This window comes from Solanum tuberosum, unplaced genomic scaffold, assembly GCF_000226075.1.
Source record: "Solanum tuberosum cultivar DM 1-3 516 R44 unplaced genomic scaffold, SolTub_3.0 scf00468, whole genome shotgun sequence".
Lineage (NCBI taxonomy): Eukaryota > Viridiplantae > Streptophyta > Magnoliopsida > Solanales > Solanaceae > Solanum > Solanum tuberosum.
The window spans coordinates 15,565-35,747 of record NW_006239401.1 but is presented as its reverse complement, the minus strand read 5'-3'; the positions used below and the strand labels follow the sequence as shown (position 1 = coordinate 35,747).

Sequence of the window (20,183 nt, the reverse complement as noted above, 5' to 3'; positions counted from 1 at the left end):
GTATAGATGCTATGCTTCTCATATAAGTAAACATATCACATTTATTTTATTTTATTTAGAAAAAGAGATGTTCAAGTACAAAATTGTTTCTAGTAAAAAGTTAAAAAGTTGGCATCTGATGGAATCTTGTGGAAATTTAAAAACTATTTTGTCACATTGGAGAATTATAAGAGACTTGATTTATAAGTTAAGAAGCACTACTTGTTGTGAGGATTGTTTAAACCTCAAGGATTCCAAGTATGATTCTTACTTTAGCATGATGAGAAAGAAATTTTGTGTTGTTCTCACCAACATTTTCACCAAATATTTCCATTCAATAAATTAATTGGTCGTTAGCTAACCAATTTTTAACCTTTGAAAACTCTTTGTTGTTGAAAGACTATAGTATTCCCGAAATATTATTTATTTGATTGACCTTATGCTTGTTTTATTTGAGTAAGTTAAAAATCTATATATGCTTCAAATTTCTGTTGAATTCAATGCCCTATATATCAAAAAGTGGAATATGGAAAGAATTCAGTAGATGGTGGTTCAAACAACTCTTATGAAAAGATACTTACCAAACACTTTCCCTAACTCCCAAATTTAATCAAAGTCATTATATCTATCCCATCCTATTTTCTAACATCTATGTCTTTCTAATTATTACTCCCTCCGTCCAACAATAGTTGTTCACTGTACTATTTTAGGATTTCCAACAATACTTGTTCACTTTATGAAATCAATGAATAAGTTTACACTTAATTCCTAATTTATCCTTATCATTAATTATAGTTATTTCCGTATTGTATTTTTCAAGGCATGATATTTATTATATTCAAAAGGTGAAATAGTAAAATTACCCTTTTATTTGTAATTTCTTAAAAAGTGTGCAAAATCAATAATGGACAAATATTGTTGAACAAATGAAGGATATTTTAAGTGTATGTTGAATATGTACAAGTCTTTAGTTGAGATATTCAAATGAAATATACGAACAACCTTTAAGTAGAAGTTTATGACTTAAGCTCATCTTGATATTACCATTGTATGCCACGTGGCAACAACCCCATTGGTGAAGTAATTGTAGTCCTCGAAACTACTGAAGCTGCCGTATGGCCACAAGCATTTAGCCACGTTCTGAATTTCGTTTTAAAGACAAAAAGTGAGGCCACCTAAGCTCTACCCAACTGTTCATTATATGTATACCCAAATCAAAGTGGCATTTTCAAAACAAACCAAAAACAAAACTCTTTCTAAAATTCTTACACTTGCAACCAATTTTCTTCTTTTCAAATGGATTGGATCAGAGGCCATACCATAGGCCATGGCTCCTCTGCTGCGGTCTCCGTTGCCAAGTCACGTTTCTCCGATGAGGTCTTCGCTGTTAAGTCAGTGGAGCTATCCAAGTCGCAGTTATTACAAAAAGAGCAGAAAATTCTGTCCCAATTGAGCTCCCCTTATATTGTTAGCTACAAGGGCTACGATGTTACCAAAGAGAACAACAAAATCATGTTTAATCTTATGATGGAGTATATGCCGGACGGTACAATTTCCGATGAAATTCGAAAACAGGGTGGTCGGATGAACGAGCCGTTGATCGGTTATTATACGAAGCAAATTCTACAAGGACTAGAGTACCTGCATTCAAGGAGCATAATACACTGTGACATGAAGGGGCAGAACATTTTGGTAGGTAAAACCGGTGCCAAAATTGCAGATTTTGGTTGTGCCAATTGGAGGGACAATGGCACAGTGCCAATTGGAGGAACGCCGATGTTTATGGCGCCAGAGGTGGCGCGTGGGGAAGAACAGGGGTGTCCAGCTGATATTTGGGGATTGGGATGTACAATTATTGAAATGGCCACCGGTGGATCGCCATGGACAAATGTGACAAACGCAGCTTCACTACTCTACAGAATTGCATTTTCTGGGCAATCCCCTGTAATTCCAAAGTTCCTCTCTTTACAAGCAAAGGATTTTTTAAACAAATGCTTGAGAAGAGATTCTAAAGAAAGATGGACAGCCAAACAACTTCTCAAACATCCATTTCTCGAGGCAATTCAAGATTTTGTGACAGACTCACCAACAAGCATTCTTGATCAAGACATATGGAATTCAGTAGAGGAATCAGAAACTACGATATTACAAACAGTTAGCTCTCCTCTGCAAAGGGTAAGAGAATTGAGCCAGAAATCAGGTAAACCAAACTGGTGCTGGGCTGATGAGATTTGGACCACAGTTAGAAAAACCAGTGAAGGAGATTGTACAATGACAGCCTTTTCTGAAATGGAGCTGGAAAGCTGTATTGGTAGTAAGGAGTTGGAAATAAATTACTTTTGCTGTAACAGAGTAGTACGAAACAACTCTGTAATTAACAGTCTCAATTTTCCGAGGCATTTGACATATTCAGTAAATAAAATTCATTCTTCATAAATTAGTCATTCTTTTTACTAATGGATATTTCGAAAACGATCTCTCTATCTCCATGATATAGTACACTATATCTTTTTCAGATCTCATTTTGTAGGTAGTATTCTTTCCTTGTCGGTGTGCAAAGATTAAAAATAATGGATGATGGGACATAACCAATTGCTAACTGTTAGGAAATTAGAAAGATTTGTTAACAATTTATTAATTCTCACTGAAAATGAAGAGTCATAATGTTATGAACCAAGTCCAGCCCAATGTAGATACTAATGTCATACAAGTTGTTATTGGGCTGACAAGAGCTATTGGACCGAGAACGAGCAATAGGGCCAGGTTAATTTGGGATCCGGGTTGAGTAGTGGGCATGAAACGGTTCCAACTTCCAACAAAAATGGTAGTGATATGTGACTTAGGGATTATGCAAATTGTTGAGAAAAATGTCTAGTCCTCTCATCACCTTTCTTCGAGTCTATGCTTCTCATCTCCATTCTAGTTATCTTCTACAATAGTTTTCTTTGTTAGTTCCATTTTCCGTTGTAACTTCGAGTTTAGTGATTATAATATTTGAAAGTTTGTATTGTGAAATTGGAGTTGTTACTTTGTACATGAAGGATGTCTTTAGGATATAATGAACTTCTTATATAACAACACAATATAAAATTTCATGTAAAAATACTTTTCGTGAAAAATGTGTTACTTTAGATAAGAAAAATTATCTACGCTCATCAATTAACACAAGTCATTGCTAACCAATTGATGTGAAATGTTTTCTTTTAAAGAAACATTTTCGTAAACTTAAGGCATGCAAAAAATTATGTCATACCAAATGTTTCAACAACAACAACATATTCAATGTAATCATGATGTGTACAAAACCTTAATTTTACCTTGTGAAGATATTTTGGATAGATCTTCGGTTCAATTAAAGCATACTAAAAGTCAAGTAATAAGTGAAAATTCACGCTAAAATCGATTGAAAAAGAGTACAGTAACAATAACAAATAATACAAAATCTTAGCAAAGAAAACAAGTCATACCAAAAGTATCCCAAGTGGAAATTAAATTGAAGGGAAATAAAACAAGGCCTAGTAGACTTTGAACTTAATTTGTTAGGTAACCCCATGATATCTATTTCTTTTTTTCAAGGGCGTTAGGAGAGGAATGAGTGTCACGTTGGACATGAAGAGGAGACTTTTTACTTCTTACAAATTAAAAAAGGTTCAAATGCTTTTTGTTGGGCTATCTGAACTCTAAACCTAACTAACTTGGACGAAAGTTATAAATGAAAAACTTAACAAAAAAAACACCCACTTGCAATACTTTGACTCTACTGTCTATCTATCTTTATTATATTATATAGTATATATTTTCACAGTAGTCAGTCAAAAGATATACTATTTGGTAGGAAAACTGAATATTGATCATTGCCTTAACCTGCTAAAGTTATGTCATATTTTTCTAACAAATTTTACAGTTGACCAAAACTATCTAATCTACTTTTTGAATTAGAATATGTTTGAGATAGAAAAATCGAAAGTTTAACAGTACGGTTTGTAATTCCTTCTTCTTTGTCCCATGTTGGTGTTATTTGAAGCATTCAATTGCATGTTTTGTCTTTTAAATGAATTAATTGAACTTATGTCTACTGGGGCCTAATTTGTGGAACATTATGATACGAAAATATAAACTTATGTCCTACAAAAAAGTTGTTTGCCCTTAGAGGCAAACATTAGAGACCAACACAATATAGAGACAAAGAGAAAATGACAATTACAACTCAATATCTTTGGGTCATCTAATTTACCAAATATGTACACAATGAATAGGTAATGCATATTTGATACTAATATACATATATTATACATAAATTTACATATCTATACATATATATACCTACACATATGTATACACAACATATACAACCAAATATTTATGTAGAGTATACTTCAGTCATATTTACCAAATATTTATGTAGAGTATACTTCAGTCATATTTGGTAAATTAGATGATCAAATAGTATATAATTGGTAACTATCCCATTGAAATACTGCCTCATATATACTAGCTCACATTGGGCCAAGTCAGTGTTGTTGGGGTCTATTTGGTACATCACAACAACCTAATTTAAAAGAGCAACTTTCACATATAGCAAACACAAAAATCATATTTGTATGCTATAGCTATAGTTTGCATAATTGCGCTCCATAGCAAACATAAATATGTATATTTCGCTATACATATATAAAAGAAACCAGTTGTATATAATCTGTTTCTGTTTCAGTATACATATACAAAAGATCAATTGTATAATCTGGGTTTGTATAAAGCGAGAAAGAGAGAAAGGCAAAAGAGAACTGGGCAGGGGAATATTTGTATTGTATAATTATAAGTGTATAGGACGAAGATATATGTATTTGCATGTGTATATACAATTTTCTCTCGCTTTATACAAACAGAAACACAATTTATACATTTCTATTTGTATAAGCGAGAGAGGCGAGGGAGAGATTGGTGAGCGAGATCTAGGAGAGGGGAGAGAGGGAAACGAAAATATATGTATATATACAATTTTCTCTCGCTTTATACAAACACAAACGCATTTTATACATTTGCGTTTGTATAAAAAGCGAGAGGCGAGGGAGAGAACGAGAGTCGCGAGCGAGATTCACTAGGAGAGAGGCGAAATAGCAACAGTTTGCTATGGGGTACAATTAAATCAAACCAATTTAAACTATTTAACTTTAATGGATTCATGACCCAAATTATTTACCCTCTTACCCCACTTTAGGGGACTCTTTTTATAAGAAATAAATAAGAAACAATTAAGAGAAAATTATCGAAGTCACAATCTTATTTATTTAACAATATGTAGATATACCATAATGATATCATAGATGATTGAGTAACCTCATCGAAGGACTGAAACAAACCTCAATGAAAACAGTGTTCAGTTACTCATTGATACCACTAGAGTATGTTATACTTTGATGGTATCAAGGAGGAAGAAGCAGTCCCTCAATGAAGACACTGCTCAGTTACTTGTTGATACCATCAGAATATATTTATATAATGTAATATAAGGTGATGGTATCAGAGAGCAAAAAAGGGTGGACATTGGCGTCAATATGATGTCAGCACAAGAATAAAAATAGATATATGTCACTTTAAAATAAAAATGGGGTATGAAAGTAAAGAGGCATTTAAGGGTAAATATTTTAAGGGAGGTTTCACGGACCGTTTAAGGCTCCACGGTCCATGAAACACTTCACCGGCCATATAACCGGTCGTGAAGCTTCACCTACCTGACAAGTTTTCACAAAAATGGGCATAACATTTTAATCCAAACTTGAAATGTGGCAAACTTGGTGGCGTTGGAAAGCGGATTCAAAGACCTTTAATTTGATAGGTCATTGGCCACCTAGTTCATTATGTGCTGAGAGATATGATTGTTTGAAGTTGACCTAAAAATTTAAAATTGATGGGTGACTTGTACGGACCCCTAAACAGATCGGACAAGCAACCACGGGTCCTTTAGGGTCCCGTCCAGGTGACCCCCACCTAGGCAGCCTTGGACGGTTGGCCACCATATCCTAAACAGGTCGTGGACCCCTAAACGGACCGTTTAGGGTGTCGTGAAGGGTCCATGGTCCACTTTGGGATTGTGGACCTGTCTGTTACTCCTCTTTAGCCATATTTTTGAAGTCTGAGGTGTTACATGAACGATTCAAATTTTAAGAGTAGAGTTGCAAGGTGTTATAAAATGATTCGGATCGTAGCTTAGAAATGTTCGAGATGTTACAGAATTTGACCAAGTAAATCCCACTACAAAAGTAATCACAATTATAAACAAAAAAAAATCGGTGGTAAATTAATCAAAGTGGTTGGTAGATTGAGTTATCAACCAAATACCAACTGATATTAATTTGTTGCTAAAAGGCTTGTTAGCTTAAAAATGTTTTATTTGTTTAACAATAGAGACATTTTTTTAACCAAATTATTAACAATGAACATTTTTGGAAGTGGGAAGTTTATTTATTTTTTCTTCTTAATTTCTTTTTATCAATAACAAAAGAAAGACTTTAAAGTAAATGCACAAGAGAAAAGTATTTAGAGAGACATAAGACATTGATATATTGCTCAACTTCAACGTGATGTATAAATGAACAAAAATGACTTTTTATTTATAGAAGAACAAAAGTTGCATGCAATGTTCCTTATAAGAAACTCCTTGCAAAGCTACTTATAGAAACCTATTTACAAAGCTGCTTATTGGAATAACAAATAAACATCCACAATTAAGTGTGAAAGAAATATAAGCATTCTAGAGGATTACAATTTCTTTATTTTGTCCTCTAATTTGCTTTCATACTTTAATTGGATCAACAAGCACCATAGAAATGACGTCTTTTAAGTTATTTTTGGAAAAAGTATAAGCATCTTCATCTTTATAAAAGAACTCTGATACCCTACCAAGGTTAAGCAGTGGCATGAGAAGAACTCTTGTTACTGTTGTTGGTTTTAGGCATCGTTGATTCAAATCCTTCCAATTATTCTCTATTATTTTCCTTATCTCCATGTAAGCTTCTCCCTTTGTGGCATCATATTCATTCATGTAACAATCAATACCTGAAGCTACATCTCCTCTTTCTATTTCTCTCTGTGTATCACATGAGCAAGCAACAACCATTAGACTAACAAGTACACAAGAGACGAGATCGCAAGAGAAATAAAAAGATCAAAAATAACAATAATATTTTCAGTGTATTCCCATAAATAAAGCCTAAAAAGTTCAGATGAACTGACTGTACACAGATCTTACCCATGCATGTCCTTACCTTTGAAGGGACATAAATGTGATTTTCTATAGAACCTTTTGGTTTAAGAAAAGAAAATTTTAATAACTAAAATATTAAGGATATTAACCAATACTATAAAAGCAATAACTATTGAAAATAATAATAATAAGAGATAATTTCAAATATAAACAATAAAGTAATTAGTTTACAAAAAATATAGTCATGTTTTATTTATATTAAAAAATAGCCAAAAATTATAGGAAGTATATACTGATTATAGACTATAGCTTTTCCAAAAGTCATAGAAAATATATACTGTCTATACAATATATATAGTGTATTTATACATGAGCTATACACTGACTATACATTATGATACACTAAAAAAACTAAATATATAGCTTAGCTATACACTGAATACACATGAAGTATAAATTGATTTTTAATCTCGATCAACTCAAAATCACCTCTAAGCAATCTCATATTTTAATTTAGATACGAAATCATCTTGATGTTTCGAGTCATATTATATATAATTCTCTCGAAACAATTCATGTTTACGGTTCGTTAAATTTTAAAGAAAAGGAATTGGGCGAATAATCATAATATACCTCATGTGATACAATATCATTTAACAATCTTGAAATGATAGAGGAAGCAACAATAATTGGAGGTTCAGTTGTAATCCATTCGAATGCCTCTTTGGTTGCTTCATCGCCCATGCCTAACCAACAAGCAGTAGAGAGATCTGGGACAGTGCTAGTATGAATTCCATTCATCATATACTCCTCCATTCTGGGGACTGTGTTCCCATGATACCATTTTGCCTCTTGAAAATAAGCCCTCACCAACTTTTTCATCTGAAATTAATTTATTAATTATTCTCTCTTTATAAATAAATGACACATAATTATGGGACAGAGCTGCATCAGCGGAGTCAGGATGAGGAGTTTGGGGGTTCTAAACGATTCTGAAAGAAAAGATTGGTCGTACAATCGTTTTGTTTAACATTTCCGGAAAGACCACCTATTTGTTCGTTTACCGGGTTCAGCACGAAATCATAAATAAGCTCTACCAAGGATTGCCAAGCATTTGGTTAGGACATTTTTTTTAAAAAAAGCATTAACTCTAACGTGAAAAACATTTTCATAACCCCTTTCTTCCCTACTAAAACTCCTTAATTTATTTGTTGGATTATTAGGAGTCATAATTAATATCAATCACATAATTACCTCACTAATAGCAAAGTTGACTCGAAATGACTTGTTCTCCTTTGCCAACTCTTTCTCCACTTCACTGTAAAAATCTAGGAGAGCAGTGTAAAAGAGTTTCATAAACGGCGCTAGCTTTTCTGCAGCGTCGATGTTCCACCTATTGTATAAATAAAAGAGATTAACGTTTATCTACCGATGATAGCGTAGTACAATAAGAAAATTATATTGTCGATTTATTTTTAGAAAAACATATTCCTCTTAATATATCCACATATTGTATACGCATTAGGTGGAGTCATTAATAAAATTCTTACTTACACATTATTACATGGAACAAATCTTGTAAGCGCTACTCTCACAAATATTGAAAAGATATATAGTTTAATAAAGGAAGAAATATTTTTAAATTTTGTGTCTATAAATATATCATAATATATGTATGGTTATAATATTTTGAAACTTATAATTTTAAATATTTCATAATACTTGCGTGGCTTTCTCATTGAGGATAAAATAAAAAGTTAAAGTAAATTCTTCAGAATTAATTAGTAGGAGTTTGATCATAGGATTTGAGACTCAAATTTGAAAATTTTAATTTATAATCTCGTATATATTTTGAATTGATGATATATTATTGTATACAAATAACGATAAAACTCTCTTTCCTAATAAACTAGAAAATATTTTTATTTCGTAGTATTTTTCAAATTTAAATTGAATAAGCATTTGCTAATGTATTATTTGGTTTTAAAGTTAAATTGAAAAAAAGCATTTGCTAATATATCTAATTTCCAATGAATGATTCAAAGTTATGATCTAAAACATGTTCAAATGGGCTCTTAAACTATTGTCCTTTGGATGGACTAAAAAGAAATGTTAGGAAAATAAACTGAAATGAAGATATAGTATTATAATTAATATTACCAAAAAAACATACCTTTCTATTGCGTTTGTAAGGAGAGTAAGTTCATGCAGTGTTCCATAAGTATCATAGATGTCATCAGTAATTGACACGAACCATAACACTTTGGTTAGTATTTTCCTGGCAACATTACATTGTGGCTCAAAGTACACACCCAAACACCAAAAGTACAACTCAACCACTCTATCTCTTGCAAAAGGTAATTCATTTGCCAAGTCCAATTCTTTCCACCACCTAAAATGTAAAGTTAAATCTCAAAATCAATAAAAATATTTTTTTTTAAATAAAACAGTGTTGTGATATTATTAATTGTGTATCTTGCTAGTTACCTTGTGATATCACATAGCTCCCGTTTATGCATCTTCTGCAATGTATTGAAGTCCAGTTTTGCAAAATTCAATAACACTTGATCACATGATTTATCTTCTTGATAAAACGCTATGTATTTTCTAGTTGCTACCCTGGCTATAGTTTTGTTTATTGGATACTTTAGGGCATAGCTGACTTGCATCGATAGAGAATTACTCAATTTAGGCAACAATAACTTCAAATGAGTGGTGGTGAAATTAATTGCTTCATCCAAAATTTCTTCATCATGTACTTTGAATTGTGCTGCCTCGTATAAGCTTAATAATCCTTGCATGTCGTTAACCAATGCTTTATTATAATTTCCTTGGTCTTCGGTGAACTTCCTGAAAACATCTGTTTCAAAATATGTATTCACACGGTAGTGTGTAAAAGTTAAAAACTCTTATCTACAAACAAGCTTTGTTCACATAAATTGGATGGGATGACGTATTACTTACCAGATGAGACATAGAAACCTTGCTGCCTAAGTAATTGAAAGCTTAAAGCAACAGCATGAAGGTTACTACATTCACCAATCCATTCTTCATAACCATTATAGATTTCACTGAATGATTCCTCAATCTCATGTTCAAAATGGTATGCCACTCCAAGCAATTGGATTGTGTTTATAAGTCCAAGTTTTTGCAAAGATTTGGAAGGAGAAATCACTAGCATTTTTCTCACTTCTTCTTTTAGATCCTTGTGTTCCTTCTCTTCCCATTCATTGGCTCCCTATATGCGTAAATAAATAACTTTGTATACATATATATTTCTTTGTGCTTCAATAAGTATTTGCAAACAGAATATGGCTCAAGAGTGTTTCAACTGAAAACAAAAGCATTCAATTTTTTATATTATCGACAGTACTGAATACATGTTAAAAAAATTAAAAGTTTTAAGGTCGTAGGGGAATACATTAGGTCATATTTATTTTATATGTGCATGTTAAAAAAATTAAGAGTTTTAAGGTCGTAGGGGAATACATTAGGTTATATTTATTTTTATATGTTCTCGAAGATAACCTAACAAATCCCATATTTTAAAAGATCTTACCCGTAAATATTTTCAAGTACCTTGAAAGTGTAAATTTTTTCTTTTTTTACTCAGCGACACATAAAATATAAAATCAAATTAAAACATGAACACATGTACTAGGTATTCAAATTTACCGAGAGATTAGCATAGGCAAGAAAATGATCTCCCCAAACAGTAGGATGATGATTGTCACTCCGACGTGTAATTTCGCTCTCACCACCAAATCCATCCATTTTTTCTAACTTAGTTTTTGTAGAGTTTGGAGTAGAGAAACTAAAGACGTAATAATATGCTTAATTAAGGTTTGATAACAGTAGTAGAAAGTAAGAGAAGTGAATTACATAAAGAAGTTTTGTTTAAGTTACTACTTCACACAGACATAAGCCTATTTATAAAGATTTAATTTAGTTAGGGTGCACATGAAATTTGACTACTCTCATCATCAAGAGCAAAAATGTTAGTGGTGACTGTGGACATTGAAATTTTGTGGGTTTACCAGATGTGTTCAATTCGAGTTGAAATTCTACACAGTGACGGAGCTAGGATTTTCAAGAAGGGAGTTTATAAAAATCTGAAAAAATAGACACACGAATTAGCCGAAGGGGGTTCGACATCTACTAAATATACCTAAAAAATTATTTTAACCATGTACAAATAATATAATTTTTTGCCAAAGGAGGTTCGGATGAACCCCTGAATGTAAGGTGGCTCCGCCACTGATTTTGCATGGTATGTTAGATTCCAATTAGGATTTTTGGACACTATTCAACCCTAAACCCTAGTTCATGCCTATATAAAGGGTACTCGAATATTCCATAAATTCATGGAATATTCATAAAAAGATCAAATTTAAATCATCCTAGTTTGAGAAATACGCCACAAACGACCCTCGAATCAAGAGAGGAACATAATTGAACCCGCACTATCTATCAATAAAATTATGTTTCTTCATATTTTATTTGTGATTGCAATTTATTTTTGTCACTTTAAAATTTGTTGCAACTTGCAAGCAGTGACTATTTAGGGTGGCCATTATATTTAACTAATCCCAACTCTTATCTGCAAAAAATGTTAGTGGTGAATATTTAAGGTGGCCAAGAAATTTGATAAGTCCCAACTCCCATCATCAACAGTAAATATGTTATAAGTGATGAATATTTAGAATGGCCGTACGAATTTGATAATTGCCATTTCCCAACTCCCATCATCTACAGTAAAAATATTTGGGCCATAAAATAAGCCGTTTTTAATGGGAAAAAAAAATGCACCATCTTTTGTCTGATAATTTTAAAAGGTGTGCAAATTTTTTTGAAAAGAAATCTGCTATGTTGAACATTGGCAACCGATAAATTAGATAGGGTGCACATGAAATTTGACCACTATTATCATCAAGAGCAAAAATGTTAAGGGGTGACGATAGACATTGAAATTTTATGAAACTCTAAAAGATGTGTTCAATTCGAGTTAAGTCTATATAAAGGGTATTATATTTTCTTAGAAGGCATCTCAAATATTTCACGAATTCATGAAATATTCATAAAAAGATCAAATTTTAATCATCCTAATTTGAGAAATACGCCATAAACGATCCTCAAATTAAAGGAGGAACAAAATTAAACCTGCACTATTTATCAATAAAATTATGTTTCTTCATATTTTATTTGTGATTACAATTTATTTTCTATCACTTTAAAATTTATTGCAAACAATGATTATCTAGGGTGGCCATCATATTTGACAAAGTCCCAACTCTTATCATCAAGAGAAAATATGTTAGTGGTGAATATTTAAGGTGGCCAAGAAATTTGATAAGTCTCAACTCCCATCATCAACAGTAAATATGTTAGTGATGAATATTTAGAATGGCCTACAGTTTTGATAAGTCCAACTCCCATCATCAACAATAATTAATTATGTTATTGATGAATATTTAGAATGGTTGTACTGATAAGTCCCAACTTCCTTCATCAAAAAATTTTTACTCTGCCGACACAAAATATAAACTTAAATTAAAACATGAACACACTAGGCATTCAAATTTACCGAGAGATTAGCATAGACAAGAAAATGGTCTCCCCACACGGTAGGATGATGATTGATGATTGTCACTCCGATTTGTAATTTCGCTCTCACCACCAAATCCATCCATTTTTTCAACTTAGTTTTTGTAGAGTTTGGAGTAGAGAAACTAAAGACGTAATAAAATGCTTAACTAACGTTTGATAACAGTAATAGAAAGTAAGAGAAGTAAATTACATAAAGAAGTTTTTGTTTAAGTTACTACTTCACACAAAGATTTGAATTGGTGGTGCCGTGGTGGTAATTAGTTAGGGTGCAGAAATTTGACCACCATCATCATCATGATCGTAGACACTGAAATTTTGTGGGACTCTATAAATTTTATGGGATTCTACAAGAAATTTCGTGGAACTCTATGTTGAAAATTGGCAACCGGTTATTTAATACAAGATTTTTTTAAATCCATACAGACTTTAAAATTTGACGGATTAGGCCGAGCTGACCCATTTTTTTTGTGGGCCAAAAAACAGTCGGCCCAACCCACAAGTAAATGGGTTGCAGGCTGCGGGCTGTGCCGGGCCAACCCACTTTTTTAAAAAAATTTATATTTTATAATTTTTAAATTAAATTATAAATTATAATTTAGAAATACTATCATCGATAAAACAATATTACACGGTGTTAATGTACTACTTGTTAATCAAATCCACAAATAAAATTATCTTTATAATATTTATAAGTTTGTTTTCAAGAAAAAGTATAAATGTCTAAATAGAAATATTAACTTAGTAGTTTTTAACTATCACAATAAAACACAAAAAATATGACAATATTTCATCTATAAAAAAATAAAAAATGAACTCTTTAAAAAAATTCATGAAACTTGTGGCGTATCTAACACTTCATGAAACTTATGGCATCTCCAACACCAAAACATCATCTTCATCAAGCATATCTGAATAAATTTTAAACAGATTTTGAGTTTGGACTCTTGTTATTTTTAATATTATATTTTATTTTTATTTGTCCCACGGGCCGGCTCTACCTATATTTCTCAAGCCTCACAAATCAACAAGTTTATCCAGGCTGGGCTAAAAACTAGTGGCGGATCCAGAAATTTTATTTCATGGGTGCTCAATTATTTTTAGTTTGAGAATTGCTATATAAAGTGGGTGCTTAATTAATACATTTGAATAAATTATTAGATATTACAAACAAATATTAGTGTTTATTGCAAAAAGCAATGCACCCATGATTCATAACATACATCCGCCACTGCTAAAAACCCCTTTTCTTAAATGAGCTCCAAAAATCTTAGTCTAGTCCTATTAAATCACAGATTAGGTCAGGCCAGTCCAACGAGCCTAGCCCATATTAACGGCTCTAATTTTCTGTAATCGGTAATTAAATGATGTGGGAATAATATTGTATTTCTTTATTCCTTTTTATTTGTTCAATTTTTCTTTTTTATCTATGCTTTTTTACTTGTTATTTTGACAAAGTAAGATAGAATAATTTTTTTTAAAAAAATCTATTATACCCTCAATTTATTAATATTAAATTAATGTCTTTAATAAATATAGCTAGTAAAGATCTTTGGGATCCTATCAATTAATAGAGATAAAAATGATAAACTCACTATAACAATCAATATTTTCTTGATAGGTGTGTTAAGTCAAAATTTGACAAGTAAAAAGGGACCGAGGGAGTAATAAGTTATGTGAAATAAAAGAATGTTGTTTATTTAGAAAGTGTGGTAGTTTCTTGATACCATCAAGTTATAATCAGTGATATTAATTACTCCCTATGTACAACAATAGTTGTCCACTATGTTACTTTAGGATGTCCAATAATACTTGTCCACTTTATGAAATCAATGACAAATAATAATTTACTGTTCTTTCAATTCCTCCGTCTTAAGAGAGATAATTATGAAAAATGATGTCTACGCATGAAAGTTATTTTTGATTCTCAAGATATATATTAAGGACATTATAGACAAATGGTATATACAAAATTCACTACTAAGGAAATTGTCCCAAAATACATCATTAAAAACAAGGAAGTAAGATCAATAGGGCCTCACGCTCATCCATCAGTGTTTAGATGTGTTTGGATGATGACATGGTTGAGAAAGCGGTTGATGCAACCATCTCAAAGAAAGGGAGATTTTGTAAAGTTTTCTACAAGGAATTGATAATGTGAAGAAGATAAAATTTTAAACTTTAAAGGCTGATTTTAAAGTTTTAAAAATGAATGAATCTGAATACATTTTGAATTTTTGTTCAAGAGTGATAATTGTTTTGAATCAACCAAGAAGGCATGTGTGGTAGATCTTCTCCTTTGCCTTTTTTAATCTAAATTTGATAGTGTGATGTGTGTTATTGAGGAGTCTAAGAGTTTAGACTCTACGACGATTGAACAATTGGAAGGTTCTTTATAATTCCACAAAGAGAATATGAAAAGGATAAGAAAAGCTACTGAAGCAACTTTTTAAAACTCAAGCATCCATCAAAGATTTGAAGGTGAAAAATGTTATAGAGAAAATCGACTAGGCAGAGCTGTGCGGTCCATACCTATTAATGAGGAATAAAATGCACCATCTTTTGACGAAAGCAAATCTACTCTGTTGAAAATTAGCGACCAATTAATTATTATTACAGAGAAAAATTGGCATTATAATTTCCATTTCTATAAATTGAGAGCTTCTGTTCATTTATAAAAAAAAATTCCACCAAAAATCAAAGAGAGCAAGATAGAGTATCTATAGATTTTTTTTTATAGTCTATAAGAAAATAGTGCGAGAATAATATTATGGTGAGTTGTGTGACATAAAAGAATGTTGTTTAGTTAGAAAGTGTGGTTAGTCTCTTGACACCATCAAGCTGTAAGCAGTGGTATTAATTACTTTGTTTGGATATTATATTTTTATTTGATTAGAGTATTTGATGTTGTTATTCTCTTATTATTGCTATTTAACATGAATTTTATTTTTGGGTGAAATTTTTATTTTTCTAACCGTGATTATTTAGGGTGACATGAAATTTGGTCACTCCCATTATCAAGAGCAAAAATGTTAGTTGTGAATATTTAGGGGCGTTATGACTTGAAAAAATATTGTATTTGGTTCCGTTTGTTAATTGAACCTTCTTACTTATTATTTTGTCAAATAAATACTTAAACTCGATAAAGAATAATATTTTAAACTCCTATCTCACTTGATCATTGGGTATATAATACAACAAACTACACATGGTATTCCAACGTTATTTTTTATATATCACATTTTTTTTTTATGACACATCAAAAATTATATATTAAAAAGATAAATAATATTCAAAGAAAAAAAGTATGATTTTTCTCTCTCATTGTCCGCTCTTTTCAGTTTTCACCATTTCCCACTTCATTCCTACTCAGACCCTTTTCAATTTCTTTCACACCCAAAAACTTCCTCAAACACAAAATTCACTAAGCACTATATTTTTGTGAGGATATGTCAGTAGGGAAAATTATTCATTTAAGTATTGTAATATGATTTCTATTAATTTTGAATCGATAAAATCAAATATCAAGGAAATTCCAATAAACTCCTAATAAAATATATTTGTATTATATATCAAAATAAATAGTCTAATTTATTTTTGGAATAATTTTTTTAATAGAGTAAAATATAATTTAATATACGAAAAAGATATAATGAATAACTTAGTCCAATAGCTCTAGTAATTATTTTTATAGTAATAGTTACCAAATTTAATTTCAAAATATAATTAATAAAATTTATTTAATAAAATAAATTCCTATTAAAATTGATTTGCCTTATCAAAATAAATAGTATAATCTTTTTTTAATAAATAGGTTTTTATAGAGTAAGATAAAATTTAATTGACGAAAAAAATATGTAACGAATAACTAAGTCAAACAACTTTAGTAATCTAATTTATTTTTGGAATAATTTTTTTTAATAGAGTAAAATATAATTTAATATATGAAAAAGATATAATGAATAACTTAGTCCAATAGCTCTAGTAATTATTTTTATAGTAATAGTTACCAAATTTAATTTCAAAATATAATTAATAAAATTTATTTAATAAAATAAATTCCTATTAAAATTGATTTGCCTTATCAAAATAAATAGTATAATCTTTTTTTAATAAATAGGTTTTTATAGAGTAAAATAAAATTTAATTGATGAAAAAAGATGTAACGAATAACTAAGTCAAACAACTTTAGTAATTACATTTTAAAACAATAATTTTGTAAGTGATGTGACATTACACAAGACACTATAAAGGATTTAGATTGTTAATCTATATAAATTTGAAAGAATATTTCTAACTCATTAATAAGCATGACTTGAAAAAAAGATAAACCTTCTTTTTGATCTTTGACTTTTATATAATAGTTTTGACCAACAAAATTAAGAATTTTTTTTAATTTTTTTTTTCTACATTTTAAATAGGGCTAGTTTCAAAAAAAAGTCTTTATGGTCCGTGAAACACTTTACCGGCCGCATAGCCGGCTGTGAAGCTTTAGTGACTTCGACTCGCCCTCATCTCTAGCCAGTCTCCAGCACATCAGGTTCCAGGGTGAGCTATTCAATCCAGCTCGTGTTGGATTCTCTTGGTCATGGCATGATGTCCTTAGTTTTCGGACATAAACTATTTTATTCATTTATTTTGGTGTCTTTAATATTCTTAGTATTTGAAGACTAGATGTCCTTGATGTGATGACTTTCAGATTTTGGGGATAATAAGTGTTAGACTTTAGAGGTTTATTTGATTGGTTACTTTAATAAATTTTGATCTTCTGCATTATTGTTGTTGTTATTCGTAGTTGAATTATTGATATATGTTGGGATTTGGATTCCTTGGTTCGCCCACTTAGAAGGTTATGCGTGGGTGCCATTCACGACTCATTTTGGGTCGTGACAAACTTGGTATCAGAGCTTTAGGTTCGGTGATCTCATTACACAAGGACAAGTCTAGTAGAGTCTTGCAGAACTGTATATGGACGCCTTTACTTTTCTTCGAGAGGCTATAGGACTTTAGGAAAATTTCATTCCTTCTTTCTTTCGTGCTACTACTTGAATCCAATTGGTATCTAGGTGATACAAATTGGTATATGAACTTCTTCACTCTATTTCACATATGGTTAGTACTAGAGTATTGGAATTTGAAACAACACCAGGAAGAAAAAAAAAGTGTCCTTGGAAATAGGTATATTTTTCTTGATTGACTACAGGGCTTGTAATGACTAGTGATCAACATGATTTTTTTATAAAGTTCATAAAGTTGAAACCCTCATTCTTCATGAGTATTGATTATGAAGATGCTTATGCTTTCATTGTTGATTGTTTTGAGCTGCTTCGTAAAACGAATATAGTGGAGAGGCTTAATGTTGAGTTTGTGACATACTAGTTTTGGGGAGACGCAAAATGTGGTGATAGTCTCATGTTGAGTGCCGATTAGTAAAGGCATTACCTATGACTTAAGGCATCACTTTCTACCTTCTTCATCCTATTATATACCCCAAACTTTGAGCGATATGAGGAGATATGGTTTCTGAATATAGAGAGACGGAAGATATGTGTTGCAGCCTATGAGGTCAAATTTTGTACTTTATCTAGATATGTGATAACATGCAAGAAGTTTCGTAAGGGACAACTAGAAAATGAACATCATTACTTGGGAAATACAATTAGTAAAGTTATCATAACATGTATGAGTTGTTTAGCGAATGATGAAATTAGGTTGCGCCAATTGAGATTAGAATCTTAACTACGATTCCATAGATTGATTGTATATTAAAGAGAGTCATGATACGACTAATACAATAGTACTAATGCTTACTTCGTTAGATTTATGAAGTGTGTTACTTTTGTTATCGACCCGATCTACGAAAGAATGCAAATTGCTTGGGCTAAAGATATAACAAATTTGGTAATGTTTTGCAGCTATTCAAGGGGTAGAAATGTGTGGCTGTTTGGGTACGATCTTATCGATATGTATGATGTGTTCATGTGAGGTATCTAATGGACTTTCATGGTGTGGTAGTACTAGGGTTATGAGGAAACGAATACGTCGATTGTCAAATGAGAATCTCACTACTTAAGGAGTGGAGAACTATCGCTAAGGATATAGCTTAGTGGTGCAAAAACTATAGGTTCGGAGCCCTCAGATTCACCAAGCTACCTTTCTCAAGTCATGGGCATCATATATAATCAAACATAATAAATAAATCAAGTAAACAATATATCAAGAGTATCAAATTCGATATTTAAAGATCCAAATGTCAAGAACGCTCATAGCACCATTCTCCAAGATATTCAATAACAAGGCTCGCCCAATATGTACATCATGTCTTCACACCAAGCACAAGCAAGTATCAAGAAGGGCCGACGCCTTGTATCAAGAAGGGTCAAATCCCAATAATCAAGAGAACCAAGAACCATTTTAAAAATGACTTTCTAGTTCGTAATTAAAATGGACAACTTCCATTCTTAAGACGAACTAAAACTCCAGAGTCAAGATGGCAAATGATCCGAATCAAAAGGCATGCCAATAGTGACAAAGTCACAGCCACAAGAAGGACAAGGTCCCAACAAGAGTGCCAGGTGATCAAAAAGTCCATACAAGTGGGCGAGTTACACGAGTGTCTTTAACGTCTTAAAGGATACCAACACGACAATGCAAAGTGACAAGAGGTAATCAAGGTACCAAGATAACTTTCAGATATACCAGTAGGTAAATAGAGTACAAGTAGAATTTATACACAAACCTCAGTGCTTTAGGAAAGAAACAGTTCAACACAACTTCACGAGTTCAGACCGTAGACCAACGTTTCAAGGTCCTCAACTTGTTCACGAATATTTAGAACCTTAAAAATACAATTAAATAGCTTCTTTAATTCCTAGCAACTCAATAATGTTGATGTAAAACAAGATTATCATCACAAGTAAGCTTAGCCTGTACAAATACGACTATGCTCCCAAAACAATGATTCTGGCCAGTCTAGTACCTCATGTCGCAACTTAGATTTGAAAATGAAAACTGTAAAACTAGACTTTATAACCTTCATGAAAGATGTATCTACATATCTTAAGGTTGCAAAAAAAACAAGAATCACCACAAAATATATTTTGTACAACAAGATATATTCAAAACACTAACAGGGGTTCATACAGGATTTGAAATTCCAAAATCTGGACAGAACTTGTCCTACTTTGCATCCCATATTTCGAATTCATAACAGCTAAATTAGAGTTTTACATAAACATAAGAGTTGTAGGTATACGAATTAGCTTTCCAAATCATATTTATTCACTGTAAACTAAGTTCTAGAGACAGATATATGCATAAAATACCAAAAACACTACCCAGCTCAGAAACAGATTTCGTCACTTACCAAAAGAAGTGTGTGTTTTCGAATTCTAGC

The 20,183-nt window shown here is 31.6% G+C and overlaps 2 protein-coding genes across 2 annotated transcripts; one reads left to right on the top strand and one right to left on the bottom strand.

Annotated features, from left to right (window-relative positions):
* Positions 1-1,224: 1,224 nt before the first annotated feature.
* Positions 1,225-2,415, top strand: LOC102587680 (mitogen-activated protein kinase kinase kinase A-like). The gene has a single exon (XM_006364118.2). The coding sequence runs from the start codon at positions 1,276-1,278 to the stop codon at positions 2,413-2,415; it is 1,140 nt and encodes a 379-aa protein (XP_006364180.1). The 5' UTR covers positions 1,225-1,275.
* A 4,143-nt stretch (positions 2,416-6,558) lies between these two features.
* On the bottom strand, positions 6,559-11,081 carry LOC102580832 ((-)-germacrene D synthase-like). The gene is made up of 7 exons (XM_006364097.2): positions 10,859-11,081; positions 10,148-10,421; positions 9,671-10,043; positions 9,357-9,575; positions 8,438-8,576; positions 7,817-8,065; positions 6,559-7,066 (listed from the first exon to the last, which is right to left on the bottom strand). Exons 1-7 carry the CDS (start codon positions 10,955-10,957, stop codon positions 6,773-6,775), a joined length of 1,647 nt encoding a protein of 548 aa, XP_006364159.1. The 5' UTR covers positions 10,958-11,081; the 3' UTR covers positions 6,559-6,772.
* Between the last annotated feature and the right edge of the window lie 9,102 nt (positions 11,082-20,183).